At 50.0% G+C, this 22,505-nt stretch overlaps 1 protein-coding gene across 1 annotated transcript in view; it reads left to right on the plus strand.

Annotated features, from left to right (window-relative positions):
- ZMAT4 (zinc finger matrin-type 4) overlaps window positions 1-22,505 on the plus strand; it is a 46,369-nt gene that overhangs the window by 16,498 nt on the left and 7,366 nt on the right. The window contains exons 3-5 of the mRNA XM_066206205.1: window positions 9,083-9,172; window positions 13,168-13,324; window positions 18,691-18,918. Of these exons, the coding sequence (XP_066062302.1) occupies window positions 9,083-9,172; window positions 13,168-13,324; window positions 18,691-18,918 (475 nt within the window). The remainder of the gene's footprint in view (window positions 1-9,082; window positions 9,173-13,167; window positions 13,325-18,690; window positions 18,919-22,505) is intronic.

Genomic DNA, 22,505 nt, shown 5'->3' on the forward strand with positions numbered 1-22,505 from the left:
CTCCTGGTAACCTTCTGGCACCCTGGTCCCAAGAGCCCACAGGCACGGTGAGAGGCTGAAAACCTGCCCTGAGTTTTTCTGGGGAGGTGGAGTTGGGGGCTCCATCCCACCTGAGGCTGGCAGCCCTGGCTGCAGGCCATGAGTTAATAGCAGGAGTGTAAAATTCAGTTTCTTTCTAAATATCAAAGTAGCTGGTCACAATTTTCACACCTTTCTTTTTATTCCTTCTTACTTTTAGAAAGTGCTGTGTAGTTAAAAATTGATTATTTTCGTATGGGAAATAGCAACTTCAGAAGACTAAATTTTCTGAAAATCAATTTTCAGGAGCCCTGGGGGTGGCCACCCCGGCTACCCATGGGTGCTGAGGACCCTTGGTGATGGTGCAGCCAGGGATGCTGGGTGCCAGGGCTCTGTCTGAGTTTGTTTTGGTCAGCAGTGCCCTTATCCTTCCTGAGCGAGCCTGGAGAGAAAGGGAATTGATCCACTGCCTCACTAGCGCAGTCAAGTGAGCTCTGCAGCCCTTGTGCCAGGGACTGGAATCTTGGCTCTCTGTGCATGCAAAATAAGACATTTCTCTGTAAGAAAATAGAGGGAAACAGCCTATGAAAGGGGGACGTTTTTATCTTGCCAAACAGGAATAGTCAGTTCCAATCGCTGTCTCATCTCCTTCTCCAAATCACCAACCAATAACTTTTCTTCTGTGCTACTTTGCCAGGAATAAAAAATGATTTTATGTCAGTCACGCAGTATTAAGTGATATTATTTCCAAGGGCAAGTGTAGTGGAAAAATGACAAAAGGATCAGAGCGTTTGCAGCATTTTTTGGTTCCAACTTGACATACAGCAAATAGTGCCTTTATTACATGTGCTTCATGCAACTGTGTTTCTGGCTTTGTCTGACGAGTCTGATGCACCCTGGCTCTCCTTCCCATCCTGGTGAAACTGCCAGGTCCTGCCCTCCTCTCGAGGGTTCACCCCAGGACAGAGCTGAGCCCGGTAGCTGCCTTGGGATATTGACTCGCAGTGAGGTTCCCAGATGAGCAGTGCCTTACCCAGCTCAGTGCTCGCTGCGGTGCCGAGCGTCTCCAGGGGTTGGTCCTGGGCAGCTTTTGCGCAGCCGTGAGAAGGGGATGAGGCAAATCTTACTGGTTGGTGTTGACGCCTGAAAGAGTGTGCATTTGCATATTTTAATTCTTAAAGCAAATTAATATCTTAATTTGTCCCCTGAAGTATCAGAAAACTCTCTTCCCACTTCTGGTTCTGGAATAAAGCAGTGAAGTACGGATGCCTGAGACAACCCCTAGTGACACTCACTGGCTGCTGTGCCATGCCGGGTATCCCTGAGCTGCCCTGGCTCCCTTTCCTCCTTGGCAGGAACAGAAGGGAGCAGGGTGGCTGCTTGGGTGAAGAGTCCACACACTGCAGGTGATGGCTGTGCCAGGCGGGAGTGGCCACACACGGGGTGATGGCCAGAGTGGGGAGGGCGTTTCACACCTCGTGTCCCACTGTCTGCAAGGGGTGAGTGACAATGTGCTGCTGCTGCAGTGCCGCTGAAAGTCTGTGCCCCAGAAATGAGGGTATTTTTCTGTATCTCTGCATCTTTCCTTCCTCTGGAGCCAGAAGCTGGATTTGGTGCTGGATTCTCTCTGGATTACCTGTAATTTAACACTTACTTCCAGCTCTGTCTTTGAGAAAGGTTGTATTAATCACTTTGGTGAGCTGTTCTGTAAATTAAAAAGCTAAAACAAAGAGGGCAAAGGTTTCTTAGTTAGCTCTGAGTCCTCATCTCTATGTAGAAGCGTTCACAGCCATTAGGAAGATGTTACAATTTATTTTCATGTTTCCCCTTGAAAATCCTGCAGGAAAATTACCTCATATACAAAGTTGCTCTCAGATTTCACCCTGAGCTGCGCATTCATCATCACATTTGCTCCTCCAAGTGCTGTAATGCTCTTCTCCATTTTCTCCATAATCTTTATTGCTTCAGGTGTTCAGAGGGTGCTTTGTTTTCCCATTTAAAACGAAGGAAGATGCCAGGTCTGGAGGAAGAGCAGCCCAGGAGGGAGCCCTGCAAGTGTCGGCTCACCTTACGGGATGAGGGAATGCTGCTTGAATGCTTGTGTTGGAGCAGCAGGGGAGGGCAGAGGCAAAGTGTATTAAAATTCAAATGCAGAAGAAACTGGGGAAAACAAATCAAGTGCCATGCCCTTTGGCTCTTCTCGGGAGCTGTGCGCCGTGGAATTGCTCACTCTGTCTCCGGAGCGAAGCAGGCGAGGAATATCGACAGCCTCGTCAATACTCCTTGTCTGCACGGGCTGGAGTGGTGCTGGGGTTAAACTGCTTCCAGTTGGGCTGTCCTTGGCTGCAAACGGCATGAAGAGATGGCTTGTCTGAAGGAATAATAAACATTGTTTACTATTGGCACATTAGTGCCTTAAGGATCAAGATGTGTGTGCTCAGAAAGGCAGTCCTGTGTCTGAAATATTAATGTGCTGCAAGAGCACATTCTCTATTTAACAAAATAAATGCTGTGCTAGAAAGCGAGGAGCTGGGATGTTAGATTTCTGCTCCCAGCTCCCTGTGTGAGATGCTGCAAGCATTTCCAGGATGGAGGAATGGAAAGGATGTGCTTTAGCTGAAAATAAAGGCTGCACAGGGCTGTCGTGTGTCGGGTTCTGCTGATGTCAGTGATGGTGGAAAGGAATGTGACATTTACTGGCCATGATCTCTCTCATATGTTCTGCCACTGTTGCTGCTCACCTGCCATGCTGTGTCTTGCTTTGGTGGCCGTGACATGAAAATCCTTCAGAGGATGAGGGAGGAGGGGACACCCTACCCGTTGTTGCCATGTCCTTCCCCACCACTGCTGGAATCTGCTCTGCTCTGGTGTTCACAGGTTTTGGTGGCCGCTCAAACATTACTGTTATCCTGCAGACCATGCTGGTGTTGGATAGAAGAGCCTTGGCTTGGGGAGAAAAAGCTAAAGAGAGCATATTTGTGTTGCAGAGATGATGAAGGTGCTGCTCTGTTCTTTTTGTGTGCACATAGTGGCCTGCTGTGGATATTCTTAGGCAGTTTGTGTCGTGGTAACAGTCCCAGTTAAAATATGTTGGCCACCCGTTGCATATGAGGGAGATATGTGTGTGCCAGGGTTTTAGTGCTTCCTCTCTGCACACAGGGCAGCAGCAGCTGCTGCATCATGGTGGGCTGTAGGAACCAGTGGAGATGGGATGGGACTTTACAGGGCTCTGTGTTACTGCTCAGTTGTCAACGTTAATGGCTGAACATTATTTTTAATGCACTCCCAGTGTCAAAATCTATTGCTAAACAGCAGCCACAGCAGAGCAGATAAAGCCCAGTGCACAGCTCCCCTCCCAGGTACCTCTGCACAGAGGCCTATTGCTGTCTAAAAATAGCTGAAGTTAAAAGGTCCTTCAGAGCAGCAGTAAAACACACTGGGAAAACGGGACCCCGGGGTTGGCAGTAATGGAGAAGCATAAGGGATGTCACGTTAAAGCTACATGGAATGGAAGCAAAGGAAGGTTGCACTGGCTCACCCTGGCCAGTGTTCCTGCAGCTCTTGCCCTTCCGCAGCATTCCTTCCCGATCCTGCCGCCCGGGAGGGCACCTCTTTGTTCCAGGTATTCACTCCTGCTTTTCTCAATATTTTAAACTTGCAGCCCATGTTTGGGTTGGGGTTCTCGGTGTTTGAAAGCAGAGTCGTTAGTTCTCTGGTGTGTTGTGACAGACCCGCCCCCGGGCGCTCGGGGCTGACGGGCTCTCGGGAGTGACTGGCACTGACGCGCTCCAGCGGGGATTTGTTTCACACAGCGGAGATGGAATGGGAGCGACAGCGCTGCCGCTGCCGCTGCCGAGCTGTGGAGCTGCTGCTGGGCAGCTCATGTGCGCAGCAGACATTGTATTAACTCTTCTGCTGCCTGCCTGGTGCTGGGCTGGGGGCTGTACCAGTGGTGAAGCCCACCCAGACCTCGAACATCAGTACCCAACAGCAGAGTGGCCCAAGATGAGGGACTTGAGCTGCAGGTGAGCAGCAAGGATTTAGCTTGGTGCGCGGGGCACATTTCAGAAGTTTCCCAGCCTGCTCACTGTGTCCCCGCATGCCCTTTCCCCTGGCATGTTTACAGAACCATAGAATGGGTTGGGTTGGAAGGGACCTTTAGAGGTCTAGTCCAACCCCTGCCAAGAGCAGGGACACCTTCAGCTCAATCAGGTTGCGCAGGGAAGTAAATTGCCTGGAAAGATCCCGTAATACCAACGGACAAGTGAGTGCATGGTTGCATTACCGTAGATGTAAGATCCACCTGCAGAAGGACTGTGAGGGAGTGATTTGCATCAGGGGCTACCAGTGGGTTTGGGGAGGAGCAGGCGCCCGTGGTGGCCCTGTCCACCACGAGAGCCAGGAGCTGAGCCCAGCTGCTCCTGCCGTGCTGCTCGGGCAGCAGCCTCTAAGGAGAGTTATTTCCTCTCCCAGGGTACCCAGCAGCGTGTTGGACAAGAGATACTTTGACTGCAGTCAAAACCAATATAGGAAGCAGTAAAGCTAAAGATCACAGCTGAAATGGTGACTCCTGAGACAGAAAATTCATGCTCAGGATCCCGCCCTGGAGTCAGCCTGGAGAGCCGGGTGGAATGTTCACAGATGTAAGGAAGTGGAGCTAGTGGTTGCTTGGCTGAATAGATCCTCAGTAGTTGCCTTAATGTGTAAACAAATCAATGTCCAAAGGAGTAATGTGCCTCTCTTTGCTTTGTAGCAGCCAGTGTGATGGGGGTGCGAATTCAGCTGAGCACTCGGGAATTGCAGACACATATCTGTGTGCCCAGGAAGGCAAAAGCATGAGTAGACACTTTTAAAAAAATTAACTCATGGAGGAAAAAGGGGAAGTTGATAGAAATGACCATAAATTATAAATGAGGCTTTTCAAAAATTACAGAGGGAGAAAAAGGACATTGGCATCCAGCAGTGTCTGGAATAACAGCCGGGGAGTTCAGCTCTGCAGCGAACCACAGGGATCTTGACAATGTTTGTTGTGTGGGTAGTAGAGGCAGAAAAGGGAAGGCATTTGCTGAAAATACTTCTCCTGTCTATTTAAAAAACGCAGAGGATGTTGTTATATCACAGAGGAAGAAATAGATTGGTTCCATTCCAGTAGAAACTTGGAAGGTTGTTTGGCAGCGATTACAAATTCCAGAACGATGTCGTTTAGGTCAGCAGGTCCAGTAATTCACAAGTGGATGCTTGAAGTGTGCTGGCCACATGCTGAGCACTGTCACTGCTGACCCTCGGTGGGTGTGGGAACGTGGAGGAAGTTTCCAGAAGGCAGCAAGCCCAGAGCCAGGCAGGGCAATGCCAGGGGTCCCATGCAGGGAGCAGGAGCCGTCCAGCTTGGCACAGCTCCTGGGCACAGCCTGCTCAGGAAGGGGCTGGAGGACAATGGAACTGGGTTTCTGCACAAGGTTGGGAGAACTGGGCCAGCCAAAGTAACTTTCTGTCTTTTGATGAGATTACAAGTGGGGCCAATATAGATAATAAAATTGGTATAATCATGTGACTGCGTGTTGCATGGCAATTTAATTAAGAAACTGCCAGCACACAAAAACATCAACGCAGTTTACACTAAAAGGATTAAAACCCAACCAATGGCCTTCTGCAAAAGAATTTATTGCAAGCTAAGGGAAACTGCAGTCATTTGGGCTGCCATGGTGGGTTCCTTCCTTCATCTGGCACCTGTGTCTCTGCTGGTGCTTGGTGCAGCCTTGTGCTCCCCAGTGTGGGGGTCCCTGGCCTTTGGCTGGAGAAGAGGTCACAGAGAAGGAGGAGCAGGAGAGGAAAGCTAAACTGCCCCAAACCATAAAGCTGCCAGCACAGCAGGGAGCAAGGATTGATGGAGGGATATATGGGGAATAGGGAAATGAGATTATATACTAGCACAGCCTGAGGGAAGCTGCAGAGATCGTTGATTTGAACCTGATGACAGGAGACAGGAAGAAGGCCCTCACAAGCAAAGTGTTTTAGTCTGCTGGATCAGCTTGAATCAGTGCCTGAAAGTGGGAGCAGTTCCGGGGCCATGGTGGGGTGCTGAGCTCATGCAGCTGGTGAGGGGACTCCTCTCCCCGAGCCCCGGGCAAACGCAGGGAAGGGAGGATCTGTGTGTCTGTGTAACCTGCCGACCCCCGGGCTATAATGGCTCAGCTGGCAGCTTCTGGCCACGGGAAGGTGATGGGTCAGTCCTCCCCAGAGCCGCTGGTTCATCCACAGAGAAGGACGAGAAGCCCCTGCACCAAGCAGGGTGAACAGGACTGACCATCCCAAAGTGGCCGTGGCTGCCGGGGCCCCGCCAGCTGCCACTCTGCCACTGCTCCCGGAGACCTCGCTGCCTGCTCCAGGCAGAGTGTGCTGCAAAACCCAATTTATGCAAAGTCAAATTGCATTTCATAGCACAATTTAGCTCTGCTTTGCCCTTTTATGTTTTAGGGTTGAATTGCCAGAACTTTGCTGTCTCTCCCACGATCTTCTGTATTAGAGTAGATTTGATAGAGATAGAAATGATCCGTTTATTTACTTTTATTGATGAGCCTTACAGTAGCAAATGAGCTTGCAATGCAGAACTCTGCAGCAGCTGTGTGAAAACAGACTGAGCTCCCTGCCTAGTCAGGGCTGGTTTGCAAGCCTGCAGTATTAAACCAGACTTAGTGTCTTTAAAAGGTGCTGTTCCCACTAGAGACAGGAATGTGAAAATGCCTTTGGCATAACACTTTGTTCAGCTACAAAAGAAATATTCACGGGCACAGAAGCACCTTATTTCACCCAAAATGAGTTTGTGGTGGCTGTTGGAGGTGCCTCCACAAGGCAGTGTGCTCATTCTGCCCTGTGGATTTACAGATGTGGCAAGGTTTTGTCTTTCCTGAGGCTTGTGCATGCGGTGAGATGGGTCGAAATGGGAGCTGGAGGTGCCCTGATCCCAGTTTATCCCAGTTTTCTGGCTCCTGTTTGTGGTTCTCCCTTTGGCCCCCCCATGTGTCTGGCACTTGCCCTCGCTGTGCCTTGAAGCTGCAGGTTTCCAGTAGGGAGAGGATAACCCGCAGTGCTGTTTGCGAGCAGCACACCAAGAATAATCGCTGTGCTCCTGCCGTGCTCCTGCTGGGGTGTTGGGATGATAAATACACATGTAAATGTAGGAAATGCCAGAGATAAAATGGATGACAAATGGGCTGTGCTTGCTCTGCTCCACAGAGGGAAGGAGATGCTCACCACATACGTGCGGAGGCCAGGGATGATTTTAAGCTCCGCTTTTATGACCGTAAGATAATAAGGTTGCATAAGGAGCTGTGTAGTTTTAAATAATGCCAAACATAAGTAATTTCTTTACCTTGGCTTTCACAAATCTAAACAAATGCGCCAAGAAAGGTGAGAGGTGTTTCACGGAAGGCTGAGGCTTTGCTGTCTTTTAACGCCGACATCTGGGCACCGTTTATGGTCCAGCTGAGTGCCACGGAGCAGATTCGTAAAAATGATTCCTCTTAACACCTTTGCAGCTTACACACACTCGGCTACCCCTCCCAAATTTTTTACCCTCTAAAGTGAGCAGGCTGTGGCTGTGTGCGCGTGGGCATCATGACGTGCTGGATGAAGTCAACCGAGGGAAGAGCCTCGTGACTATGGGGAGGATGACTCGAGGGAGGCTGACTGCTCTCTCTGCGGGGTGTCAATACTCAGGGAAGAAATTCAGCTGGAAAGCTCTGGCCACATTGCCTTTACAGTGTGTTTGACGGGCCCCGGGTCGTGCAAGGGACCCGCTAAGCATCACTTCAGGCAGGAAGTTGGGACTGCAGCCAAGCCCCAGGAGTGGCGTTGCACCTCTGTCCTGTGCATTTCAAACATCTATTTTGTCATTTTCTGATTACGCAGTCGCTGTCTGGGTTGCTCATCTGATAGCTGGAGCTTCGGGGTTTCCTGCACTTCGCTCTGACCATGGAAGGTCGCATTTGCTAAATGCAGCAGGAAGACAAGCTGGGGACAGATATTTGACATTATTTATCTTGACTGATTTGCTCTGTGGAAAAAATTATTGCATAGTCACATTTTTGCATGCGAATACAAATATAGCTCCCTGCAAATTTAGCTCCAAGTTTATACCACAGGAAAAAGAATGTTCCAGAACATGCTAATGATAATTTAATATTTTTAAATTGCAGCTCTGGGATCTGAAATTATAACATTTCGGTGCTGTTTTTCTGTGGGGCAGTTGGAAAGGGTGATTTTAAGGAAACATTTGCATGGTGACAGCTCCCCATGTGCCTGCTGCTCACATGCTGGCTGCAGGTATTTTGTGGCTGCAGACTTTTCCCCTCTGCATCTGCGGAAGACAAGACCTGATGTAAGTCGAGGTTTTGAAGGTTCATGTCTGTGCTCCTGCTGTAGAAGCTTTAGAATCTTCCTTTAAGTCTTGCAAGTCCCAAGGATTTGCTTTGGCTGCTGCTGCTGGGGTCACCGGGGATCTCCTGGCTCTTCTAACCCTCACCTGCCCGTGAGCTCCAGCTGTGCCCAACGGCCGTGTGAAACCTCCTCGTCTCCCTCATGGGAGATTTTTTACCCCTCTTAGGTTTTATCATTCTAGAAGCGCAGGAGCTGTGGATTTGGAGTGTGTGTGTGCCTCTGACACCTCAGGATGCTGTTGTATCCCTGGCTGGAGCTCAGTAATCCCCATCTTTCAATCTGCCCCACCATGGAAATGGTCTAATAACAAATGCTGTCCTTCCCTCGCTGTCTGATCCCTGCTGTGTCTTGGAGGGCCTGCAGGCAGCAGGACTTGGAGAGGGGCCAGGGTGGACTATTTCTTCTGCTGATGGCAGATTTCAATCCACAGCTCATTTCAGCTCTGTGAAAACTCTGAGAGGTGCAAATGCTCCTCACCTGGGTCCTTCCCCCTCTTCTCCTCCAGTGGTGGATATGTACGTCAGGGGTGTGTGAAATCTGACCGTGGGTTGGTGTAGTGAGCACAGCAACTGAGTCTCTTGCTCCTTGTAACTCCAGTTCTCCTCCTCCTTTTCTTTTTGCCTTCCAGAGTCGGAAGCATGCCAGCAAAGTCCGCCTCTACTACATGCTTCACCCCGTCGACGGAGGCTGCCCGGCGAAAAAGCTCCGGTCAGAAAATGTGGGTATAATCCAAGCCCCTGTTTATGCAGCTGCTTCATGAATCATTGACTCTGGGCTACAACATTCTCTCTCTTACAGCCACAGATGATCAGGTGCCCAGAGGTAACATTTAGATTAGCTGAAATGCAAAGTAACTGGAAATAATTTTCAATAAACTACACAAAAATTATTATGTGCATCAGCAACAGTAATTGCGTTTTTAGTTATTTGAATGTTCTTTCAGAGGAAAAAATATACTGATGGCAAATACTCAGGGCTTGTTCCATTTCAGTGTGGTGGCTGGGTCTGCTGGTGAGCAGCTGGGGCAGGTGATAGGAGCAATGCCTGCGGGAGCCTCGTGCCTGCAGGCGTGGGGTGCTGGCCACTCTGGGGTGCTGCTGGCAGCGGAGCAGCACGTGGGTCACTTCCAGACCCCTTCACCCAACTTGCAGCATGTGACGCCACTCTCCGGGGTGAGGGTCACTGGGCAGGTGGGAGCGCTCTCAGCTGGGGAGCAGTGTGGGGTGGCAGAGGTGGGTGTGGAGCTGGGTGTGTACACCTGGAGCATAGTGCAGGTACAGAGCTGCTCTAGGCGCACCTGCCATGCACTGCCGCGTCCTCCAGCTGGCAGGAGATCAGGGGATGGCAGCAGTGCCACTGCAGTGTCATGGCTGAAAGCCCCTGCGGTGAGCAAGAGGTCCCCAAGAGCAGTGTCACCTCCCCAGGGCTCTGCGGACTCCTTCTGGGAGTTATGTGCTTTATCCAAAGGCTCTCAGTCTGCCAGTTTAAAGACTGGCTATTGGTTTCCTCAGCTGTGTTCAAATAAACAAATGAAGATGAGGAATTGGACCAGCTCACAGCCATTTGTCAGGCAGGGATAGAAGGAGACTGAATTTTTAAGAGCTGGCTTCATGGGGAATTATTCATTCGGCTCCTTCCCACGTTCTGGGGCTATGTCAGGGCTGCAGCGAGGTTCCCAGCACGCAGCATCCAAACCAGTTCAGTGTGACTGGGGCTGAGTGCTATTGATATTCAGTGTGATATCTTGTAATTAAAGGGAGAAACATGCAAGTTTTGCCCAAGGAGTCTGAAAGCTCATTTTATGTAGTAATTAAAACACTAGTGAACTTTTCTGTTGCAGACAGGCCAATTGCAGATGCAATCTTCCCCTCCGTAGCAGGATCGTGCAGTGATTTTATTGAGTTATTATTGTGGGCAGTGCCATGGACAGGTGCATGCAGACAGGGAACTGGGTCCTCTAAGGAGTTTGATTATGTCTAACGAGGAACCACATATTGCATGTGCACCTCAGCATGGGATACGGAGGACAGAGAACCAGTCAGATCTCAAATAATTCAAAGTTGAACTATTTCCCACTGCTTTTGTGGAAGGCAATAGGGAGAAGGAATGTAATTCTGTGTTTGCTGATGCTTTTGCCAAGGGCAGCCCTAGTGGGGGTGGATTAACGCGTCCTCATGTTCTAGGTGAATGCTAGGCTAGGCCAGACCTAAATTCTAAAATTATTTGTGTTATAAAAATATAGCAGGGAAAATCTGCCAACATTTACAGCTCAAAGTAGCCCTGTTGCTGATCAGATATTACACAAGCCTTTGCATTTAGAGAGAACAGAACTATTTAGGACATCTCTAATGCTGCACAATAACATCCCTGCCATGTACACATGCAGTGCAGTGCCCTATTCCAGCAGTGTCACTCAGGCCATGGCACAGCGACTTTAATGAGTGTTAGAAACAATCCGTGAAAACCAATTCGTGTAGAAGCATCTGCAACTAAAAAGGGAATATTAGCCCTTTTTTCATCAAAACTGTTACATGGCTGTATGCCACTGGGTTTGTGTTCTGCTGACCACAGAACTATAACACCTTGTCCTTCTGCCATGTGGCAGCGGGAGGGAGAGGTGGCTGCAGTTGTGGATACTCGGTGCAATGGGGCTGGAAACAGCATTTGCTTCCTGACCGTTCTGTGAGGCCAAGGGAGGGGTTGGCTGTTGTTGGAAGATGGCAAAAACTGCATTTCCAAAACACCCGTTAGCCCTTTGGAGTGAGAAGTAGAAGGGTTATACAAGTAGTCTTCCAATGGATCACAACTCAGCTGTTGTGCTCTTCATTACTGGTTTAATTTGGTGCTGAGGAGGGGCTCAGTACAGCTGCAGAGTAGGGGAAGAGTGGGGATGTCAGTGCTGGGAGATGGATGCTTTGACTCCAAGCCAGTGATGTGTTCTGTTGGGCTTCAGTTTGTGCGAAGCCAGTGGCTTCTGTGCTGCATTGTAGTGAAGGTTTGCAAGGAGGGATCGCCTGGAGAAAGCTGCAGAAACAAAAGGTAGAAATATTCCTTGTCTGGGTCTGGCAGCACTGGGTCAAGGAGCTGCCAGTGGATTTACAGAAGCTCAGTGGAGCTGTTAGTGCCTGTTGACTGTTTCATGGTGTTTCACATGGGTGCAGAACATCCCCAGGGAGCAGCCACCTGCCCTGTGGAGCCCTGTGCCCCGGCTGAGGCATCCTGGGTGAGCAGCCGTGTGGTTTCACCGCCTGCACAATCCTGTCAGCGCCGTGTCATTCAGCGGGTGACAAACGACACCCGGATTGGCTTCCCCCAGCCTCTTTGGTTTCAGGTAAAACAGCCCCTGACAAATGAGAAGGCATAATTACCCTTCAGGGCCAGATCAGCCTAGAACACCTCTGGCTCTGTGGAGGAGGGAAGGGAGGTGATGCTGCTAAGGGATGATGCAGACCTGGGAAAATGGCAGAGCCCCAATACCTCGTGCGTCCCACTTACAGCTAATGGCCCTTGGTGTATGAAACTGGCTGTTGGGGAGCAGAGGTTTGTCATGCATGTGCAGAGGGGCTCGTAGACCCACCAAGAGTTTGGGGACACCCCTCTCCTGCTGGTGGCTGAAATCCTACCCACGCATCGAGGTACTCACCCGGAGACGTGGGTGGACCCACATGAGCTGCACAGTGAACTGTGGGTCGGTGTGAATGGGACCCTGAACTCTGCATGAGGCATTGGAGGGCTCTTGGAGGGGGTTTTAATTTTTTATTTTTAATTGCTTTCTCAGTCTAGCTGAGAAAGTAGGTTGGAAAGGAAAAAATGTCACTGAAGAGCAGCCCAGGCAGAGGAAGAGACCCTGGTGCATTAATACCGAAGTGTATCAGCTTTTCAAACGAGCTCTGTTGGAGGCTCTTTATATGTTGCCACTGATGATCAATAGATACTGGAAATTTTCTACTCTGCTCTTAACTTTCAAGTGATTTCCCTTTGAAGATATAAAATATCTTGAGAGAAAGCTATTTAAAAGAAGTGCAAATTACACTCAGAACAGTACTAATCACCTCTTGAGATTCCTCCCTAAGGTTTGATTTACAGTTATCAACAACAAAAAAGTGGTGAAAATCGGTCGTTTTTCTAAAAGTGCTTTTTTTTTTTTGGGGGGGGGGGGGGGGAATAACCTTCACTGGTGGGTCAGGTGTCCACTCTGTGTTGGGTTCACCCAAGGCTGGTGTTGGATCCTGCTGGAGGGACCTGTGTGATTTCAGACTGTTCATTCGTTTCTCCCACCTGCAGAGAGGGTTGTGCCCCCCAGTTGTGTCCCCCTAGATATTTTGGGGTCTCTTTAAAAAGTGCATCAGGAGGAGGCATCGGTGTTGGATGGCAGGGAAGGCTCTGGGTCTGTGTGGCCAGAGAGCAGGAACAAAGGCTGAGGGAGGGGAGGCTCGGGAATGTGCCGGGAGCTCCGTGGGACACAGTGACAGCCTGAGCTCCCTGTGCAGACCGGAGAGGAGCTGCTGCGGAGCTGGAGGTGTCCCCAGGCTGGACAGGGCTGGACGAGGCAGGAGCAAGGCTGGGAGAGATGAGGGACGGAAACCCCTTGGCAGCCATGGCCTTGGCATAACAGCCCAGATCCCTCCCTCCTGTTCCTCTCTTCACTCTCTGTGACTGTGCTTAGTGGGCTTATACACCTCTTTTTCTGTCTGTGCTTTTGTCTCCACCCAGGGCAGTGATGGTGACTCAGTGGATAAGAACAAATGCTGCACACTATGTAACATGTCCTTTACCTCAGCAGTGGTGGCGGAATCGCATTACCAAGGGAAAATCCATGCCAAAAGGTTAAAACTGTTGCTAGGGGAACAACCAGCATTAAAGGCCACAGGTAGGTCCAGGGGGAGCAGGAGGGGCTGGTGCAGAGTCCTGTGGGCTCGGGGGGCCGAGGGCGCTTGGCCAGGGTGCTGGCTCGGTGTGTGCAGGCAGAACACGGGAACAACGTGGAAAGCTGAGCGGTGGCGCTGGCAGAAGCAGCTCTTCGTTTGTGTTGCTGTCATAACAACCTTTAGAAATTCCTGATGCTCATTATTGTCTGCTTTGTTTATGTAGATTAGGGGTTTATCAGCTGGGACTGGCCCTGGTGTGAGAGCCCTATCTCCCGTTCCACAGTTCCAAAGTGTTTCCTCAGTGGAAGACAATGTCTCCACTGGGTGCAGATAGCCAAGCCTGGCTTTAATTATCAGCAGTTTAATTATCAACTCATCTGATATGTTTAATAAACATTTGGTGTTCCTGTACAGTACAGAGCATCATCTGCTCTTACCACAGAGGGAAATCCAGGCTTTAAAAACCCTTGGATTGATTGTCTCTTGATTTTTGCCCAGATGAGTTTCATGCTTTCCTCCACAGTGATTCTAGTAATGCAGAATATTAACTTTCACATTTAAAAAGTCAAATGTTGAAATTGGACAATTTAACCATCTTATTGTTTGCTTAACCATACAGTCCCCAAGAACCACTAATAATCTGTGGGGGAAAAAAAATTCCTCTGTGGTTGTGGAAGCAGAAAATGCTTGAACAAAGCATTCACCTTTCTCCAGGAAGGATTGCTGGGCTGAGGTCCTGCAGACAGATGTGACCCAGAATTGCTGCCAGTGGCACTTCCTTCAGCACAAAATACAAACAGAGCTGTGTGTACTGGACCCTGCCTAGCATGTAAATCCTAGATGTGGTTAGATAACGGGGGTTGGCACACTGTGTGTGTGGTTTTTGTTGCCTTTTTAACTTCACAGACTGTAGATGCTGATACAGAGAATGTGATTTGTCCTTTGCCAGGGTGAACTTGGGAGCTGTTGGTCCCTTTGCCTGAGGGAGTGTGGGGAATTGTGTTAGGTGGGGTTTGCTGGGTTTAACTGGCCACCAGTTAAACAGCAGCATGTTAAACTGGGTTTAACATGCTCGGGCACCAGTGTGTCCTGTGGGAGGTGAAGGTAAGGCCACGGCAACCTGGGGAACCACCCCTGGTCGGCCAGGAGGAAGGGTCTCGCATGAGCTGTCGCGGTCATTGACACCTCACTGTGTCACTGGGCTCTTCAGGCTGTTCTCTGCAGCTGCCTCACAGCTGCACGGGCACAGAGAGGGAACTCGGGCTTGGCGTTTGTGTGTCCAGGGCTCGCTTTAGAGCTTGAGCCCCGTCCCTCATGTGCAGCCTGCCAGCAGCTCCTGCCCTGGCACCAAAGGACCTGCCACAAACCCTGGTATTCCTGGTGAAGTCCAGGTGAGCTGATGTTCACACGAGTGCTGGATCTCGGGATAGTCCATGGACTGGTTCCTGTGTAAGCTGGCAATTTGGATTCACCCTTCAGCCACACGGCCTGGCCAGGTTAGGGCTTGCTAAGATCTGCAGCCCTGCAATGTGGGTTTTGTTTCACTTTTTAATCGTCTAGATCAGCCTCATGAGGCTCTAAGTAAGCCATGCTGCGTGCTCTGGAGTAACGGGCTCTTCAGCCATCCTAATCACTAGGAAGGAGCAACTCAAGGACTCATCAGCTCTTACAGGCACTTGATCTGGAAGATGAAGCTGAGCTCAGGAATACATTAATAAGCACCTCCTTGCTCTCCAGGAGTTCTCAGAAATGTGCCCTTTGGACACAGCATTTTTCTGGGCTTCCTACAGTCACCCCGCAGTTTTCACTGGGTTTTTTCCCAGTCCTCTGTGGCTGGCACCAGGGAGCATTAAGTCTCTCAGAGAGAGCTTCAGAGACTCCACTGCTCATGAGTGCTGAGAGCCAACCAAGCACAGCCCTGAGTGTGCTGGATGCTCCTGGGGAGGATATTCTGCTGCTTGATATTCTGGGGTTTCTGTCTCATCAGTCCCGAAGAAAATCACATCTATTCTTAGACCCCTTACAGAGATGTACGTTCTCCTTCACAGTTACCATCCAGATGGAACGCAGATGTCCCGTTCTCTGCCGGTGCTTTCAGGAGAAGTGGCCCAGCAGTCAGGTTTCTCACAGAAACGATGTCTCATCATGGCAGTGAAGTAGTTGTGATCTTTCCTGTTGCTCTGCTGTACAAGGTTGTAGCCCTCAGAGGCTCTATGTCACCACTCTTGCTGATGAATTCCTCTAGTCATTTCCTACATCCTCTGTCAGCTTGCATCCCATCATCACCACGAGTAATAATCCAAAGAATTGTGGGGGAAGTAGCTGCTGTCTTCATCGGTCCAAGTGTGAGGACCTGCAGGCATCATTCCAGGAAAGTGCAATGACCCTGGCTTTGGGACATCAGAAGGGACTGAGTAAATGACTTTCTGGTTTGGTTGTAAGGGTCTGTCCAGCAGCAGCTGGAGTCTTAGTCCTAGATTTCTGGGATTTCTTCTGAAGAAAACCGAGTTTCTCAGTGCCCCCCTGTTGTGGCTCACTTACTTTCTCGTCCTCATGCTGAGTTTCTGGAGTGTGCCAATGGAAAAAGTTGGGTGCCATTTAAATCCAGCTTGGAATAAAAAGCTTTGGATGTGAGAAAGAAGTCAAACATTAGTTCATTGCCAGAGTGCTAAAGTGTTTCTAACTTTGTATTTTGCCTCTTGCAGCAAAGTAAGACTTTCTCACTTCCCTCCCACAGCGAAAGGGAACGTAAGGCAGACTGTCATGAGCTATTTAGCATTTTGAAATACTTGAAATAGTCAAACTCACAGCTTTTATGTTTGTGTTTTAGATGGAGAAACATTTTTAACTTTTGACGTTTCATGAGTGTTTATTATTAATTTTCATGTCGCTGCTCAGGGAATGATGGCATTTGCTGTTCTGTAGCAGTTATGTAGTGCATTTCAAAATGATAAATTCGCATTTGTGGAGAAGTCAACTTTCATCTGTTTCTCTTTGGGAGAATTTGGTAGATTTGGGATGTTTTCATTAATTGCCAGGCTGGGCTCAGCACACCTTAGAACTGGTGGGGGTTGTCAGTGGACCTGAGGAATGTGACTTTAAAGAAAATATTTTGCACGGTGAGTGCTGGGAGGAAATCCTTGCCCCTGGCAGCCCCCGTGTGATGCAGGCAGGGGTCTCTGCTGTGGAGCTGTAGCCCAGGGTCTCATGGGAGCCAGGTGTGGATGTGGGCTTGGAGCAGGGCTGGTGGGGCATGGGGGGCTCTGGTGCCATCCCCTGCAGCAGGAGTGCCGGCCCCCCGGCAGCCTCCCTCCTGCACAGCATTTAGGGGAGCACAAGCCACCATCCGCATGGAGAGGGGCTCAGAGGTGCAGCCACGGGGCCGCTGGGCCGGCGGGTGGCTGAGAGCAGAGATGCTTCTGTCAGGTTTCCTTAGTGAGCGGGAGACATAACTCCTGTGGACATCACCAGCTCCGTGAGCTTCAGCCTCCCTGGTCCCCCTCCGGCAGCAGCGTGCAGAGAAACAAGGAGAAAGCTGGCCAAAAGGTTGGGTAGATTTAACTTCGTAGCCTGGGGCTTGTGGAGCAGCAAGTCAGATCTGTCGCAGAGCTCCTGGGCTGCCGAAATTGCCGGTTGTTTGTAATGCTCCCAACGTCTCTGCAGCTCAGCCTGGTTCCCTGGGCTCAGCCCTGCCCAGGGGTGCTGCAGAGGGCTGGGGGCCCCAGGCATCACCAGGGCTGTCCAAGTGTGTGTGGCACCACTGGGCTCTGGGCATGGACCCTTCCTGCAGGGAGGCTCCTTGGGCAGTGCAGGAACACGTTTGCAAGAAGCAAGCTGTGCTTGCTTTCCGTGGGTCAAGCACGTGCAAAGTCTGCGTAATTCCAGTTTGAACAGGAAGTATTGCAATTCCCTACTTTTCTTCCTAATGACTGTGCTGGCCGCTGGCTTTGCTCTTTGCTCACACTGGCAGTTCTGCTGCATGCACCTTGGCTGGGCTAAGTCTCTCCTGCTGGAACCATAGAAAAGACTTTTTTTTTAGGAGCAAAATCCAGCCAGACCCTGCCTGACCCTGCCTGGAGCAGCTCTTCAGAGGCAGCGTCATCACTGCTGGAACTCTGATACCTTGGCAGTCATCATCAAAAACAATAGAAGGTTATAAACCCCTGGAAATTGATAAGGTTGTAAGTAAGGTTATATGTAAGATAGAATTTCCTTGAAGGGTGTCCCTTACTGAGCAGGTCAGCAGAAGATTTATAACAATATTAACTTTCTCAAGCCATGGAGTCAATCACAGTGGGCTCCAGGCATAATTATATGTCTAAATATATCCCTGTGTTGCTGTTCCTGGTGTCAGACCCTGAGGTGGGTTTGGCATTTGCTGCCCTGTGTGCTCATCAGGGCTCAGCTGGATCATCTCCTGATCAAAGACAGCCACCACACACCTCTTGCCACCTCCAAATGTGCCTATTCCAGTACCATGGAGAGAGCAGGTTGTTAATTATTTAAAGACAGACATTTCATCTGGAAAAGAAAAGAAAAGGAAAGCCACATAAAAGGGAATTTTTGAATGAGGTGTGATAATTAAGTGCTAGTCACTGTATGTTTTTGTTTTCCAGCATTACCTGAACTTTATTTTACTTCAGACTCTTTTTTCCATGGGTTTGTGACTCGTATTGTACGAAGTTGGGAAACTATTGAAGAAAGTGCGTTCCATTATATAAAGACTAATCACTCACTTTTCTTTGGAATGATTTGGGGGTCATTTCTGTGTTCCTGGATGAGCTTTTGATGAATCTAAAGGAAAATAGAATTAAATTAAGGTCGTGTGTTGCTGGTACCTGATAATTCAGAATGTGAAGATCTTTGAAGGATGGGACTGACTCGAGCATTTTTTTTCATCTCTGACAGTTTGCAATGACTATGGCATTTCCCGTTCTTTCTGAGACCAAATAAATTGAAAAATAAGAATCCTGAGATAATGATAAATATGTCTCTCTAACCTGAGAAGGAGATGGCTCTGCGCGGTGTATTTATTCTCCACTGACGATTTTTCCTGGGAGTAGCAATTCAAGCAGGATAAGTTTAGCAAATTTAGTCAGAACAGTGATAAGATGTGTAACTGCACCGAGAGCATCCTCCTTCCCCAGTTAGTGAAATGCAGAGAGCTGAGGAACAGTCCCGGGCTGTCCTTTCACGATGCTTTTTTTAATGAGAAATGGTAACTTTCCAAGCAGCACCATCCAAAATATCCACTGGGACCCTGTAACTGCAGCTAATTATTCCCTGTGTCTAATGTGGGATCTGCCTCGGGGTGTGACGTTCCTCAGGCAGCCTGGGAGAGCTCATGTCTGAACGTTGCCTTTTGCAGAGGCTGCCCTGGGCTCCCTGAAGGCGCCGCACACGGACAGAGCCCCGGCGGTGCCGCCGCCGCCGCAGCGCCGGGACTCGGACCGGTACTGCCAGCTCTGCACCGCCTGGTTCAACAACCCCCTGATGGCACAGCAGCACTACGACGGCAAAAAGCACAAGAAGAACGCGGCCAGGGCCGACCTCCTGGAGCAGCTGGGGAAGACCCTCGACCTGGGGGAGCTGCGAGGTGAGACACCTGCACGTGGAGAGCAGACACCTGCTCCCCGTGGGGTCCCTTGGCCACTGCAGGCACCAGCGGCGCAGGGAGCCCGGGGTGCTGGTACTGCTTCGTCAGGTTCCCAGTTCTGTAAGAAATCCCCCTGCTCTGGAATGTCAGCCTGCAGCCTTAGCAGCATCCTTTCAAAATTGTTTCCTAGGTATCTCTTTTGCCTCGTCCTAAAATAGTCCTTTCCATTAGTGCACACACCTGTCCTTGAGCAAGTGTGGCCTGTCCCTGGAAGAGGAGAGCACGTTGCAGCTCAGCCCCACGCAGGAGTGCAGACAGGAGGCAGAGCACTCCCTACATCTCCCTGATGGAGAGTGGGACAACTGTCTTCCGTGATTTAATTAGTGTTTGTAAAATGCTGTGATGGCCCTGGGTCGGCAGCAGCAACAGGAGCCGAGCATTTGCCACAGGGATGTTAAACACAAGTCTTTTGTGCTCCTGCTGAAGGGAGAGCAGGTTTTCTTCATCTGTCTGTCCGTCCATCTGTGGTGGCCCCACAGGGAGGGGCTCTGGCACCAGCGGGGTCCCTGTGGGAACTGTGCCCTGGGCTTACATCCCTCTGGGAGCCACCCTTGAGCAGAGCCACAGCCAGGCCAGCAGTCTCAGCAGCTGGAGCCCCCCAGCATCCCCAGGCCCTCCTGAGCTTGTGGTGGAGAGGTGCAGTTTGTGCCAGCGGAGGATGTGTCCAGGACTGAATCCTGACAAGAACCTGTTTACTCTGAGGTGTAGGCGCAGGAGAGGCTCGAGCCTTTTGTCTCAGTCCCATGTGCACACAGGGACTGACTGAGGCAGCTGAGGAAGAGGGACAAGTTTGATTCAGAGCTATGTGGGAGAACTTTGGTTTGCCAGTGAGGCTTCGCAATAATGTTTTGGTACACCTGGCGTTTTCTTCCTTGCTAAATGAAATAATTTTTCTTTAGATACTAATGACTATACAGTATATTGTGCATTTCTTGATCTCCCATAAACCTTGTAATGGTTATCTTGATCCTCCTGTGCTACCTAGTGTGACTCACAGTGCCATCAATGATTCATGTTGGCTGAGTCACTGCCCGCTGCTGGAAATATGTGGGAATAAAACCTGGGGCAATAACGTGGAAGTGCTCGGTACTTCGAACGGTGCCAAGCTCAGGAGTGGCTGAGGATGTCGTTAACTGTAAATAAATCAATTGGGAAGTGTTTTATTCATTTAGCTCCTGGGAGGGTTGAAATTGGAAGCCTTCACAGCCTCATCAGCTGCTGGTTTTTACCTTCACAGTGGTGCTGTGCGTGGTTGGGGTTTGCACTGGATCCAGTGTGGTCCTGCCAGTGTCTGTGGATGACAGGAGAGGGGACAGCAGAGCTGTTCCCAGGCTGTATATGTGCCTGGAGTAGGGGCACAGGTGTGGTGCTCTGCTTGGACACCTCAGGGTGCTGTTTCAGGGGTTCAGTCTGCAGTGCCCAGAGCTCCACAGCACCACTGGTGCAGTCAGGCCCAGGGAGCCAAGCTGGGAGAGCTTTCTCACTTCTTCTAACTAGGTCGTGAGCATCTGTCCATCTGTGTCCATCTAGAGAGGCTCTCCTGGATGCATTTAGCTGCAAGATTAGAGCAGATCTTTACAGGCGTTGAAAGCAGTCTCTGAAGACAGAATGATTTCCAGCTTGTGCCTGAGCAAACAGCCTCACCTTGGCAGGTAACATCATGTCTGGCTGCAAGGTAACAGTGGCAGCAGGACATGGCTGTGGTGGGGACAACATCCCCATACTCCCCCTGCTCCACACTGTCTTTGCTGCCTCAGTTTTCCCTGGATTGCAAAGTCATCTCCTTCCTCTGCATCCCCGGTGGCTTCTCCCATCACAGCTTAAATATTAATTCTATTTTGACTAGTGTGGGAGATGAACATTTGATGCATTGTGTGAGCCTGGAACAGGCAGTGTCAGTTGAAGTACAACATTTCAGCAGCCTTTGATGTTTTGATAATGGCTGTAATAAAATATTTATTGATAAATATGAATGTATATTTGGAGAAATAAGAATAGAGATATATTTTTGGACAATTGATATTTATAGGAAACAAAAACATTGATTCTTCTCACCAAGTGCTCATCCTGCAATTTTGAAGTCTTATTTTCTTCTCAGAAATAAGAATGAGGAGAAGAAAAACAAAAAAGGAGAAATGAGCATTGTTTCTGCAGTCTGTGTCGAGTTAAAGCCGCAGCACAGGGCACACAGATCCCTTTTCCTTGGCCGAATAGAGTGCAGTGTCCAGCCCACTCTCAGAGCAGGTCTCTGTGGCTTTCCAGCTGTGGACAGAGCTGCTCTGGGTCCCACCCCACTCTGTGGCTGACCTGGAATCCCTGCTGCTCCTGCTGGGCAGGGAAGCATGGGAACATACCCTGAAAGAGGAAGAAATTGGGAGTTTTCTTCCCGCAGAGCTGCCTCCCCTGGCTGCCCCTGCACCCTGGCACAGATCATAGGAAGACAAAGCCTGGTGGGTACCAACCCCCAAACTCCAGGCTCTGCTCTGGCAACTTGTGGCTGTTCAGCAGCACGGAGTGGCCGTGGCTCGGCTGGAGGCAGCTGGTGGCTCCATCTGACAGCTCCCACCCTCCCCAGCCTGCACCAGGCACGGCCGGGAGGAATGTCAGGGTTCCTGCATCAAATCACACCTCAGCAGTTTTAGTTCATGTCTGGTGCCCCCCATGGCCTCTCCAGTTCCCTCTCCCGGGCAGGTGGGCTCTGCAGTGGCAGGTGGTTTGTGATGGGCTCTGCCTGATGCTGGGGCTGAGCCAAACCCTGCAACAGGTACTCTGAATCCCTGAAATAAAGCCCAGGAACCTCTGCAGCACAGACGGACAAGGGCACGGGGATGATGTCACTTGGAGCCTTTGTATTCTCAGGTCAATTGGTGCTGCTGCAGATGCTTTCTTCCAGAGTCAGGCAAAGAGTTGTGTTTCCTTTTCCATCTCAGCTCATAATTTCTTTGTATGCCTTATAAATACTTCTCATTCTGTGCTGTCACTTGTGGTTAGTAAGAAGCAGTTTAACAAGGACTCCCCTGGAATGGGTTTTAATGTATTTTATGCAGGATGACATTAATAACTTGACTTGTTAATATTTTATTTAATGGGGATAGGAGGGCATTCAATTTTACATGAATGCATGTCACGCTGCAGGGGAGGCAATGCTGATGTGCCTAGAGGATGCCAAAGGGGTTGTGACTACAGCCAGAGCCCCGCAGCTGCCAGTATGGACTGCTCAGGCTGGGACCCCCTTCCCGTCACAGGTGGCCTGTAGGGCTGAGCTCAGCCCCAGTGCACTGCTTGGGGAGTTTTAGGAAACCCGTTTCAGCCAAGTAGCAGCTTTGATGAACTCCAGTGAGGTCAAATTCTGGTAATTTTTATATCCTGGAGGTGATTATTGCCTGTGGTCTCATCCTGCTGTTCATTTGAGGCTACTTTCCTCTCTCCATCTCCATCCGAGTCCATGGAACCAGCCCAGTCCATGGCTGCATGTTCCAGCCTGTGGGAAGAGCTGCATCAGGGAACAGCTCTGAGTTCCCTGCACA

This window comes from Chamaea fasciata, unplaced genomic scaffold (genome assembly GCF_029207755.1).
Source record: "Chamaea fasciata isolate MVZ Bird 193981 ecotype frontalis unplaced genomic scaffold, bChaFas1.0.hap1 SCAF_30, whole genome shotgun sequence".
NCBI classification, from domain to species: domain Eukaryota; kingdom Metazoa; phylum Chordata; class Aves; order Passeriformes; family Sylviidae; genus Chamaea; species Chamaea fasciata.